This window comes from Bos taurus, chromosome 14 (assembly GCF_002263795.3).
Source record: "Bos taurus isolate L1 Dominette 01449 registration number 42190680 breed Hereford chromosome 14, ARS-UCD2.0, whole genome shotgun sequence".
Lineage (NCBI taxonomy): Eukaryota > Metazoa > Chordata > Mammalia > Artiodactyla > Bovidae > Bos > Bos taurus.
In genome coordinates, this window is record NC_037341.1 from 37,153,282 (window position 1) to 37,166,819 (window position 13,538).

Consider the following 13,538-nt stretch of genomic DNA (forward strand, 5'->3'; position numbering starts at 1 on the left):
ACAAAGTTTTAAAGAACTAATGGAGATTTTGAGTAAAACGTGAATTCAAAACGACAGTAGAAACAGTATGTAACTTAGCTAGATAAGTCTAAAAAAAAACACACACACAAAAAACTCAGGAACAATGAGAAAACAAAATTGGGAACTGTGAAAGTTACCCAGAATGCAAAGCGGAAGCTCACTATAAAAAGAGACTAAGAGCTGCTAAGGATTCATAGCAAGTAAAAGCTACTGACAGAATCTACATGTTTACAGTAATACCCAGTTCAACCTAAAGACAGGAAAAAAAATAGACTCAGGCCCCAGAATCATAAAGAGCCTGATTCTCTGAGATTTTAAGACAAAAAGCTCTTGGCATAGGCCTAACATGGGAGCTGCATGATGTTATGCATTACTGGATAACAATAATGGCCAAAAGACTAAAAACAAGACTAATGTTCCAAGGGCTATTTACATTTTAATATAGGACCCCTAAGATTATTTAAAACAACAACAACAAAACAAACCCCAAACCCAACAACCTTAGATTGGTAACTATTCACATTCAACTCCCAAAATTCCTGATATAAAATGTGTTTGTCCAGATACACAACTGGCACAGAAGAATCACTCAGCTCACAGCTAAGCCTGGAGGGTCACCCAGCAGCCATATCTTCTTTTTTAAAAAACATGTATGTATGTATTTGGCTGCACTGGATCTCGGCTGCAGCATGCAGGGTGTTCAGTGGAGGCATGTGAACTCCTAGTTCTGGCCTGTGGCATCCAGGAGGCAAGTTCCCAGCAGCCACATTTCAAACGCATTTCCTTTACTAATCCTCCTCCAGAAAAACTCTTACAGCAGATATTTTGTTTCTTTGTATAAAGTAGCCATCAGAACAAGAGATTTTTGCAAGGTAGTCAACATTTGCTCTGATATACAGAAAACCCATGTTTTCTGATAGAACCCTAATCAGCCAGGAACATAAAACAGTTTTAGTCTCAACTTTGGTTCTTAAAAAGATCTCTCCAGAGGCATCAACTTTGAAAGGTCTACCATCTCCTGAACGCTAAATCTGGCCCAAGGATAAGTATTATATCTTATACAATTTACATAATTTGCACAGCTAAAATTTCCCACTGTAGCTAGATAAGTTTTCAACTTAGGTAGCAGATAAGGCTTAACAAGGTGTTGAGAAAAATTTCAATATCCAGGATGAACACCAGACCAATTACTCTCTGGGGATAGTTGTTGTTAAAGCTCCCTAGGTGTCTTCAACATAATTCCAACAGTGAAAATCACTGACTTGCACTATGTGGGTAAATAAAAACAACAACACCAACAACAACTGAGGGACAGTATCTAAAGCAGAAAATGGAAGAAGGGAAACAAGGAACCTGACCAGAGTGACATTACATTCTACCAGTTTTAACATGGCTTCAACACATTTCAGATCAAAGGGGGACTGAAATTTAAATCAAAATATAGACATTTTACTTTTTTCATTATTCACAGTAGTAACATTCTATGAAGTCACAGCAAATACTTAATTAGCAAATAGTGAACCACTGTTCCCAGGGGAAAACAGGGTTAGGTTCCTGTAATCCTCTGCTCACATCCAACCAATTAATAATAACCTTAGTTTTTGTGTGCTCCTATTTAAAGAGTTCTTAATATATATTGCTGACTCAACACTGAACCCAAGGGCAACAGTACATGCCTAAATGAAGGTTATCTAATACACAGATTTTCTGAATAAGACACATCAGTCTTCTTGGAACTAGAAAGATTGAACAGCACTCCAGTATACTTGAGGGCCACTTTAAACAGTGAAATCACCAAAAGCACAAAAATGTGAAAAAAGTGGCAACAGATACAAGGAAGGATATTTGTTTATTATATAACAGCTGAAACAAGACAGTGTTGCTCTGTTTCACCTGAGCAGGGCACATGCACACCCAGCAACTCAAATCTTCCCACTCTGCACATGTGTGCAAATCACCCCAAAAGCACCATGAGATTGATTTCAGGGTTACAAATAAATGTTATCAAGTAGGTGGATTCACAGGTACAGAATCCATGAATCATGTGGATAGACTGTAGAAATATCAAATCAAGGTAGCTCAAAAGACAGGAATTTATGAGGTTTCCACTAAGCAATATGAAGAGCAAAGATGGCACCAATATGCCCAGCTACATAATTTTCTCCACTACAATCTTTAAATTGGTTTTTTCTATCTAAGGGACATTTTTTCTGTAACATTTTTCCTCATATAAAATCCATATACTAAAAAAGAACTATATACTCAATTTGCTCAACGTATGCCTTCCATGAAGTACAAAAGTAAACATTTTACCAATGATCACTAATCACAAAATTCAGCAATGATTTAAAGGTATGATGGTTGGACTAGATGACCTCTAAAAATGTCCAGTGGCTCAATGCTTTTGCAAGTTTAAAAACCAAAGTTGATATATGTCTATTTTAATTACAGTAAAAGTCAACATATGACTATATTCTTAGTAATAGTTTATTAGGATTACAATCACATTTTTTAGTAGTAGGGCTACAATATAAATCTTATCTGAAAAACAGATAGTAGCTGCACTCACCAAAAGAAATAACTTGAATCCAGCTGAGTATTATCAAACCTGATGGATCCTCATCATGGATCTATACAACTTTGAAAACAAAACAACCTGCCATATTAATGCTATAAAGCTAAATATGCCTCAAACTGTATACAAAAGTTAACTCAAAATAAATCAAGATGTAAACGTAAGAGCTAAAACCATAACACTCTCAGAAGAAAAGTATAATAAACTGCAAGTCTTCATGACCTTGAATTAAGTAATGATACAAAACAAAAATACAAATGAAAAAAGAAAAAAACTGGACTTCATCATAATTAAAAATATTTATGCTTCAAAGGATACCAGGAAGAATGTGCAAACATAGCTTATAGAATAAAAGAATATTTGCAAATCAAATGTCTAATAAGTTCAGAATATACAAAGAAAGAACTCTCACAAGTCAACAATAAAAAGATAATTTTTTAAATGGCAAAAGATTTGAATAGACATTTCTCCAAGAAATGTACCAATAAAAACAAGAAAAGATGTCCAATATTAGTCATTAAGGAAATGCAAAGAGAAACCACAATGAGATACCACTTCACACCCACTAGGACAACTACAGTTAAAAAAATGGACAACAAATATTAGCCAGAATATGTACAAACTGGAAGCTCTGCACACTGCTCATGGGAATGTAAAACAATGCAGCAGACACGGAAAGGTCCAGCAGTTTCTTAGAACATTAAACGTAAGTTACCAAATGACTCAGCAATTCCACTCCTAGGTATACACCTAAGACAAATAAAACATGTCCACACAAAAACATGTTTATAAATACCCACAGCAGCATTATTCAAAAGGTAGAAATAATACAAATAGTCAATTAACTGACAGGAACAGGAAACAAACCAAATGTCAATTAACTGATGGATACACAAGCTGTGGCATAACCATAAAATGGACTATTAGCCTAAAAATGAACCAAGTCCTGATATACAAGCTACAATATGGATGAACCTCAAAAACATTATGCTGAGTGGAAGAGGCCAGTCCCAAAGGCCATATATTGCCTGACTCCATTTATATGAAATGCCCCAAATAGGCAAATCTATAAGGATAGAAAACAAACTAGTGATTTCCAAGGGTGGGGACAGAGGAAGAAGGGGACCAGGTAACATGATACACTGGGAACAAAGTGACTGATAACGGCTAAGGGGTTTCTTTTAGGGGTGAGTTTATGAATATATTCTTTTCGTGACCCTGGGTATGAATATGTTTTAAACGCCACTGACTTTTATACTTTAAAAAAAGGTTAAGTTTTATGATACATGAATTGTATTTCAATTAAAAAAGGGAAAAAACTGAACTTGCCATTTAAAATTGATATAGAAGGCTCAAAATTTTACTTGGCTAATTCTCAAATTTTGAAGAGGACTGGCAAAGAATACACGCTGATTAGAAATCATACTTCCTTTCTGCTCCCTGTGGTGTGTGAACACAAGGAGAGACTTCATATAAAGGAAATCTGCTTTTTTGGTAGACTTTGTTGGTAGGCAACAAAGAACCAGGAATCAAAAAAATTTTTAAGTGAATATCTGACAGAGGTAGTTTACACAAATAAAGAGGCCTACAGAATTATAAGATATAACTCACAAACAATTCCAAAGATCTATGGCATGAAGTGATTCGTAATTTTACCCCATATGATGGGTTTTTTTAAAAAAGGTTACACAGATTTTAAGTGGCAGAGCTAGAATTCAAACAAAGGTTATCTGAATTCAAACCTGTACTTATTCCACTGACAGTTACTGAAGGTCTACCACATGCCAGGCACTGGGGTATGTCCAGCAGAAACAGTATATTAATTAACAATATGCCAGGCATATAAAGATCAAATTTAGCAGGTTAAGGGGCACTGCAAATGCCAGGGATGCGAGGACTATCTTGTACTGGGTGGTCAAGGACGGCTTCTCTTAGAAAACTACATTTGAAAAAAGATTTGAGACAAAAAAAGGAAGTGAGCCATCAGATAAGTGGAGAACAGCACTCCAAGTAGAGGAAATAACAGGAGCAAAGACAAAAGGGAGGTCCATATAGCTGCAGAGAAGTGAGGAGGGCAAGGTGGAGCGTGGTGAAAGAGATAATGTAAGGCCTTTCTAGATCACTAACAGGGATTTTAGCTTGTATTTTCAATAAAATAGGGAAACCACAGTATGGATGTGAGTGAAGTAACATTTGACTTTTGTTTTGAAAGAATCTAAATGATGAGTTGAGAAAAGACTGTAAAGGAACAAGTGCAGAAGCAGGGAAACCAGTTAGGAAGCTATTGACATAATGTAGATGACAGATGATGATGATTTACATCAGGTAATTATGCAGGTGGCTCCAGTAGCACAGAACCTGCCTGCCAATGCGGGAGACGTAAGAAACATGAGTTCAATCCCTGGGCTGGGAAGATCCCCTGGAGGAGGGCATGGCAACCCACTCCAGTGTTCATGCTTGGAGATCCCATGGACAGAGAAGCCTGGCAGGCTACAGTCCACAGGGTCTCAAAGAGTTGGACACAACAGAAGCGACTCAGCACGCACACACACAATGATGCAGAAGAGTAGATGGCTGGATTCTTGTTTATTTTGAAGGTAGAGCTCAATAGAATCTGCTGATGGTTTGACTATGAAGTGGGATGAAACCAAGGTTTCTAATTGAACAACTGGAAGAATCAAGTTTTGCCAAGCACCACATGAGGAATACTATAGAAAGGTTTGGGAAGGTTACAAATGCTTACCTCTCTGCTCAACTACTTCTGTCTTAATCACTACACTACACACTGGGTTTTGTGCAACACAGCTGTTAAGCAGTGAAACAGAGCCTGAATCCAGGTCTTTCGATTCTAGATCCTGGGTGCTTTTTTCTAATGAAGTTTTTATAAAAGTAACTGAATGAGAATACAATTTTTCTCAGGAGAAAAATAACTCAAAGGCATGCGCCATTTGCTGGTACTCCAAAAACAGCATTCACAAATAAAGGCCATCAAACAGAGACATTTTAAAAATACCCGACAAACATGAACAAGTATTACGCAGATAAAACAATGAAGCAGACAATGATATAAAAGATGCAATAAAATTCATCTAAGCAAAGGCTCAACCTAGATAAATACTATGTAGAAGTGTATTTTCAGAAAAAATGCCAGGGCTTCCCTGGAGGCTCAGTGGTAAAGAATCTACCTGCCAATGCAGGAAACACAGGTTCGATCCTTTAGCAAGATCCCACATGCCACACATGCTGCGGAGCAACTAAGCCTCTGCCACAACTAACAAGCCTGTGACCTAGAGCCGGGAAACTGCAACTACTGAAGCCCACAGTCCTTAGAGCCCCTGCTCAGCAATACGAGAAGCCACTGCAAGAGAAGCCTGCGCTCCGCAACTAGAGGAGCCCCCATTCTCTGAAACTAGAGAAAAGCCCACATAGCGAGGGAGACCCAGCATAGCCAAAAGTAAAATTAGTTCTCATCATAAGAAAAAATATTTTTAAAAAATAAAAGTGCCAGATCATCCTTCTAAAAACTCTCCTTAAGAATAAAGAGTATCTTTGAACACTAAAGGTTTGCCATTATAGTTTAATTCAACAATCAAGTATATGCATACAGAACCTTTGTAAAAATTTTGATACATAAAGTAACTTTATATTTTAAAATATAAGGAACACTTCCCTCTCATTTTCTTAGCTATAGAAGCAATAAAATATTTTAGTGAATGGTAAATTATTGATTAAAGAGTTAAATAAGTATCTCCATGATTTCTCTACAAGATCAAACTTGTTAGTATGTTCATCTTAACAGCATCAGCTTCACTACTCAGTTGCTATACAATTTTGGGTAAGTCACTTCTCAAATAAGTGCTGCTGCTGCTCCTGCTACATTGCTTCAGTCGTGTCCGACTCTGTGCGACCCCATGGACTGCAGTCCACCAGGCTCCCCTGTCCCTGGGACTCTCCAGGCAAGAACACTGGAGTGGGTTGCCATTTCCTTCTCCAATGCATGAAAGTGAAAAGTGAAAGTGAAGTTGCTCAGTCCAGTCCGACCTAGGGACCCCATGGACTGCAGCCTACCAGGCTCCTCCGTCCATGGGGTTTTCCAGGCAAGAGTACTGGAGTGGGGTGCCATTGCCTTCTCCACTCAAATAAGTGATTATTTATCAAAAATCACTCTATTTATTAGACTGAAATGGGATTTGACTTCCCATTTTACAAGGCTGGAGTAAGAATCCAGAGAGAATGTAAATACTTTGAAAAACACCAAAGTTATGGCACACATAAATCAAGAAAATCAGCCAACTTTGAGGGGAATATACATGTAATATAAAAATGAATTTTAAAGTATTTCTTTATAGGTACTCGACCTTTCTATTAAGAGAACTGTTTATTAGATTTCTCTAAAATAGAATTAACGCAGAATCTGCTGTGTCACGTGATGGACAAGCACGCACTGTAATCACTATGTGCACATTTAAGGGACAATGAGAGAGGATTTTTTTTTTGGTTCTTATCGAATCTATGGCCAAGGAAGTGGAAGAGACCTAAAAAGTTAAAATAAGAGATCCAAACCAACACTTTTAGGACAAAAAATAGAAGGCATCTTGTAAAGCAACAACTGATTAATAACAAAAAGAAAAATACCACAATGACTGCTGTGAGAATTAAGAAAAGATAATGACCCCAGCTTTATGCTTTTATTCGGTGAAGTCTACTATCTACTTAAGTTTATCACTGACACAGAACATCTTCAATTCTACTCTTTGCTGTTTCCCTTTTCCTTCAGCACTTGCTCCAACAGCTCTGTGCTGGCCCCATTCCCGGCCAATATCTAGCCAACCTTCTCAGGTACTATAATTCTAGGTATACTCCACAAGCTGACAGTCAGTTTTCTCACTTTTGATTAAGCTGTAACCCTTCATGATGATATCAACAAATAGTCATATGGAATCTAATTGTCAAGTAATATGACTATAATAATAATGTCAGAAAGAACTCATACTCTTATCTCTCAATCACTTCCCTGGGGCTTTCCTGGTGGCTCAGATGGTAAAGAATCTGACTGTAACGCAGGAGGACCCAGGTTTGATCCCTGGGTCAGGAAGTTCCCCTGGAGAAGGAAATGGCAACCCACTTCAGTATTCTTCCCTGGAGAATTCCATGGACAGAGGAGCCTGGTGAGCTACAGTCCATGGGATCACAAAGAGTGACTGAGTGACTAACACTTTCACTTTCAAGAACCCACACTCTCTCCCTCAATCGCTAGAACCAACAATTTGAGTAAACAACAATGCAGAGTCGTGAATAACCCGAAGTAATTTATTGTTTCTAAGTCATCTAAAAATAAGCACATATTCAAAATCAATTTCCCTCCATCTAGCCAAATCAAGAGTCAGTATAAGACTCAATTAACAAAGAGGAAGAAAATGAAGAAAATCCACAGAGTAATTCAACTGATCATTTCTCTCAATTGTATCACTGCTAAAGTATCAACTACTATACACTGACGTTCTAAGATCTTTAGACATAAAACAAAGGTAGCTTATTATCTAAAATTAATAAATCTAGGTGGTCAAATTAGAAAAGTATACCAGGTGTACTAAAAAACTTCCAACATAAAGAAGTCTGAATGAAACAGCTAAAATCTAAAATCAGAAAATATATCCAGGAGGCAAAATTAATTAATCATTTCATAATATGAAATGAGCCCATGGGGAAGAAAAAAAAAGATTAAGAACAAAATAAAAAAAGAAACATACACAAAAAATACAACTTTATGGTTTAGCTGAAAACAGAATGCCCTAATATTGCTCCACTTTTAAGAAATGTTTTGAATCACATAAAAAATTCACTCTAATAATACTCTAAGAAAGTCTGTACCAAATAATCTAAGTCCCTAAAATGCTAAATCTAAACAACTGGTATGACCAACTTTCCACTTAATAGTTTAAGATTTCTAGAATCATCAGAATTAATGTAAATCTACTTATTCAACTCCTGTTAAGTTTAAGTACCATCATGAGCCCACCATTCTCTAAGAATGGTTTCTTAAAACAAAATCTAACCATATCTTACTTGGTGATTTGTGTCTGTTCTAGGAAGAAACAGTAGGGAAAAGATGAAAGAAAAAAAAGCAAAAATAGGAAAAAAAAAACATCTCAAAGGGCTCAGAGAAATCTGAAAACCACAATCCTGAATCGTATGTTGAAGAACAAATGGTTTCTTAAAACAGAATCTAACCATATCTTACTTGGTGATTTGTGTCTGTTCTAGGAAGAAACAGTAGGGAAAAAATCAAAGGAAAAAAAAAAAAGCAAAACTAGGAAAAAAAAATCTCAAAGGGCTCACAGAAATCTGAAAACCATAATCTCGAATCGTATGTTGAACAACTCTAGCAAATGGAGCAGAAGTTTACCCAGCATTATGGGTGTACCAGAACACTGATCCTCATTCCCAATGTTTTGTTGTGAGCTGCCCAGCCAGGTGCTTCCAGCCTCCAACAATCTCATCCACCCTGGTGTGCAATTCAAAAATTATTTTCTATGTGTGCTACAATGTAAAAAAAGGTTGTAAGGCACCCATAGAGTATACTACAGTAGTTACAATGTCAGCTTTAAGATACATACTCTCCAAAAAGAATCTGAAAAACAACAGATATAACTGTATATCTTATGCTGTTGTTGTTTAGTCACTATGTGCAGGTGTGCTCTGCTGCTGCTAAGTCACTTCAGTCATGTCCAACTCTGTGCGACCCCATGGACGGCAGCCCATGAGGCTGCCCCATCCCTGGGATTCTCCGGCAAGAACACTGGAGTGGGTTGCCATTTCTTTCTCCAATGCATGAAAGTGAAAAGTGAAAGTGAAGTCGCTCAGTTGTGTGCGACTCTTAGCAACCCCATGGACTGCGGCCCACCAGGCTCCTCCATCCATGGGATTTTCCAGGCAAGAGTGCTGGAGTGGGGTGCCATTATGTCCAACTCTTTGCGACCCCATGGACTGTAGTCTGCCAGGCTCCTCTGTTCACGGGATTCTCCAGGCAAGAATACTGAAGTGGATTGCTATTTCCTTCTCCAGGGTACCGTCCGGACCCAGGGATCAAACCCGTGTCTCCTGCACTGGCAGATGGATTCTTTACCACTGAGCCACGTGGGGAGCCCTTTCTATCTATCTACATATAGATATATATAACTGAATCACTATGCTACACACCTGAAATTAACATGACGTTGTAAGTCAACTATATTTCAATAAAATTTTTTTAAAAAGACAAAACAACAACATACTCTCCAAAAAAGAAATTGAAAGTCCACCCTTACTTGCTATCCTGATGATCCTTACAGCTAAATTATTTCATCTTTATCAATACAGGTAGTAAGTCTTATATACATTTGCATAATATGCATACTTTTAAAACACAGTTCCTCTTACAGGTTAAGTAACCTCTTCATCAGCAGTCATACCCTGGTGTGGGTAAGATGAAGAAACCTACTGAAAATGTTTTAGGTAAGGACATGGTTAAAGCAGCATTCATGTATAGCTTACTTTTTCCTAAGAACTCTAACTAAAATTCAAAAAACATTTAGTAGCCTCCTTCCACAAGTTTTCTCTATAGCACCATAGCCGTCTAACATAATAGCAATTAACTTAAATATTTTCTTCTTACCCATCACCCATAACCAGACTATTACATCCACAAAGGCAGAAACCTCATCTGCTTTTGTTCATCGCTGTATCCTCAGCACCTAGATGAATACCTGATATTGAGGGCCCTCAAAAAATAACTCATGCGTAAATGAACAAATATAACCTAGTTGTTGTTTGATGTATAATTTATTTGTCTTGAAGAGTTAAACTCTGTTATTAAGATGGTCAGGAAAAAATTTTGTGCAAAGACAAAGAATAACCACACAGAGAAGTGCTGTGTTTCAAAAAGCCTGGTTAATCTATACTAAATATTTTTCAAATACTATCAGGAGAGGACATAAAAGAAGAGAGAACCCTTGCACACTGTTTGTGGGAATGTAAATTGGTACAGCCATTATCATAAACAGTAGGAAAGGTCCCCAAAAAGATGGAAATTAGAAGTACTATATGATCCACTACTGGGTATGTATAAGAAAAAGAAAACACTAATTTGAAAAGATACATGCAGCCAAATATTCACAGCAGCACTATTTATAGTTGTCAGGATAGGGAAGCTACTTAAGTGTCCGTCAACCAATGAAGAGATAAATAAGATGCTGATGCATGCATGTGCACACGTGCACGCACACACATGATGGAGTATTACTCAGCCATAAAAAAAGACTGAACCATCTGCAACAACATGGATGCATGTGGAGGGTATAATGCTCAGTGAAATAAATCAGAGAAATAGAATATTCTCTACAGAATATTCTAAACTGTAGAATATCATTTACATATCAAATCTAAAAAGTAAAACTAGTGAATATAACAAAAAAGAAACAGACTCACAGATATGATTAGTGGTTACCACTGGAAAGGGAAAGTGACAGGAGCGACATTGGGAGACAAGGTTAACAGGTACAAGCTAAAGTACAAACTACTATGTATAAAATAAATAAGCTACAAGGATATATTGTACAGAACAGGGAATATAGCAAATATTTACTAATAACTATAAATGGAGAATAATCTTTAAAGTTGTGAATCATTATGTTGAACACCTGAAACAAAATATTGTAAATCAACTATGCTTCAATAAAAAACTTAAAAAATAAAGATACTACCAGAGAATCTGTATCAGGTACTTCTAAAATACAAATAAAAGGAAGAATTTAGTTTTAATTAAAAGGGAAAATATCAGTTTTCCATTCCTCTAATCAGAAGACATAAAGGAATAAAGGGTGAAAAGACAGAGGTACTTGGGACACAGAAAAATGCAGTATTACACTGCCAAGTATTGTGTCTATTGCTTAAGTCGCCATGTAAAATTCCAGACTATCAACAATAAGTTTTGTACTCACTCAGTTTTGAAATCTGCTTTTTTCCAGACACTAAAGGTCTAATTTTAATCAGCCAAATCAGTTATCCCTATACTCCTCTGCCAAATATCATCACTAGTACTGTGGATTTTAATCCTTTTATTCTTAAAGAGAATGGTTTTAATCTTAACACAAATAATCTTAAATTGGTCACATAGCCGATCTACTGTTCAACTCGTGTTCTACAGTTCCTTTTTTGGCCTCAAATGACGAAACCTCTCTAACGTCTCTGGGGAGATTACGGTAAAGTATAATGTTTCCTGAAATTGTTTTTGTTTTTTCTCTGGACTGTTTCATGACATCTCTTCAACTAGGAATGTTATATACAATTGCTTTGGGTTTTTTTTTTTTTCTATTCTGCAGTAAAGTCCAGAGGGAGAAACAAAGGTAAAAAGAGTCTTGTACGGAGAACAGGCAGAAAGGGGACAGATAACACAAAAGCACAGAAGTAAATGCGAAGCAAATACGTGCACAAAAGAGGAAGAAGATTCAGAAAAGAGCTAAAAGAAAAGCACTGTTCTCGCCTAAAAAGAGAAAAAATCGGCAGGGGGATAAGGAAACTTGCTTATTCTTCTAGAAACAAAAGCATATAAAATCCTTCTAAGAAAAACGTGGTCTCTTTAAGATGCTGTTAAAACTAAAAAGCGCTCAGCTGACACTTCAAAGGGGAGTTCTGCCTTCTCTATGTTCTGACAGAGCTAGTTTTCATCTATAAATTAAATGCAAGCTATAGATAATGCAGAGTTAATCTCTACAAAACTGCAATTGTGGATGCCATCTTTGTCTGTTAAAAAAAAAAAACACACACACACAACTCTTTGGATTTGGAAAAAGAAAAAAGAGTCTATTAAGTTGGAAAACCAGAAAACCACGCGTTGCCAAGTCAGGTAGCTATAACATGGGTTAACAAACGCCTCTTACCAAACTAAGGTGCCACTAAGGTCTGGGGAAGAAGGGCAAAGGGCTGTAGCCTAACCGCGACCGCAAGGGTGGGGCACTGTAGGAAATAAAAAGATTGGAGGGTGAGCTATCCCGGGAGGTATAGGGGGCTGGTGATCCGTCCTTCGGGGAGATAGCCAGTTAGACGGCAAATGATTCTGAGGGGTTCAGGGCAGCTTCAGCGAGTGAGAAAATGAGCTGCGGGACCTCTGTGGGTTGAGAGTGAGAAGGCTGATAGAGGAAGGTACCCCTGGGGCATAGGACTAAGAGTCAAAAGGAGAGTCGAGGGACCGAGCAGCCAAGGAGGCCGGGCGTGGGAGGCCTGAGTCGAGGCCGCGAAACGCCTTTGCGAACAGCCGCCTTCTCCCGGAACGCCTTTTCGGCTCCCCACACTCAGCCCCTCTCGGGGCCGCCCCTGCCCCGGCGACAACGGCGAGAGCAGCTGTTTCCGCCCAGCCGGGGACCGCGGTGGAAAAGGCATCCCTGGGCCCGGAGGCAGGCAGGCGACAGTCGTCCGTGTGAGCCGGAGGTGATTCGAGACCAACGCCGCGGAGCCAACATCAAACTTCGCCCCTTCCTCCCCTTTAGCCTTCTTTATCCCCCAACTTCCCGGCCGGCTGGTGTCCGCTTCGACCGACCGAGACCACCCCCCCTCTTCTCGCCGCCTCTCACCCCTCCCCAACGCCCTAAAGGTGGGAAGGACCGGTCTCCGGGGCCGCTCTGGAGCCCGCCCGGGTGCCCCACAGACCCAGACACACCCCCAGAGGAAAGGCTCTCATCCTCCCCGCGGCAACGGAGCCCGCCCAGATGCTGCAAACTCCTCTTACCTGCATTGACGCCATGATGGTACCATCCCCCCAAGGCCGGCGAGGCCAGAGACGCAGGGGGCGGAGCTGCCGTGCTCGCGTCACGCCGCGGGGCCCCAGCATCCCGGGCGCGGGGGGCGGGGCCTCCGATGGGAAGGGGATAGCGCCAGGGGATTGGCTGGCGGGCTAGGCGCCCGGGCG

At 39.0% G+C, this 13,538-nt stretch overlaps 1 protein-coding gene across 9 annotated transcripts in view; it reads right to left on the bottom strand.

Moving 5' to 3' along the window:
• UBE2W (ubiquitin conjugating enzyme E2 W) overlaps positions 1-13,538 on the bottom strand; it is a 119,429-nt gene that overhangs the window by 77,656 nt on the left and 28,235 nt on the right. For 7 of the 9 annotated variants that reach the window (XM_025001726.2, XM_025001723.2, XM_025001725.2 and 4 more), the window contains exon 1: positions 13,359-13,411. The exons of 1 other annotated variant lie outside the window; for it this stretch is intronic. In XM_025001726.2, coding sequence (XP_024857494.2) covers positions 13,359-13,373 — 15 coding nt within the window. In that variant the 5' untranslated portion in view covers positions 13,374-13,411. Of the gene's footprint in view, positions 1-11,574; positions 13,412-13,538 lie in introns of those variants that run through there. One more of the 9 variants, XM_059893339.1, reaches the window with a different exon arrangement.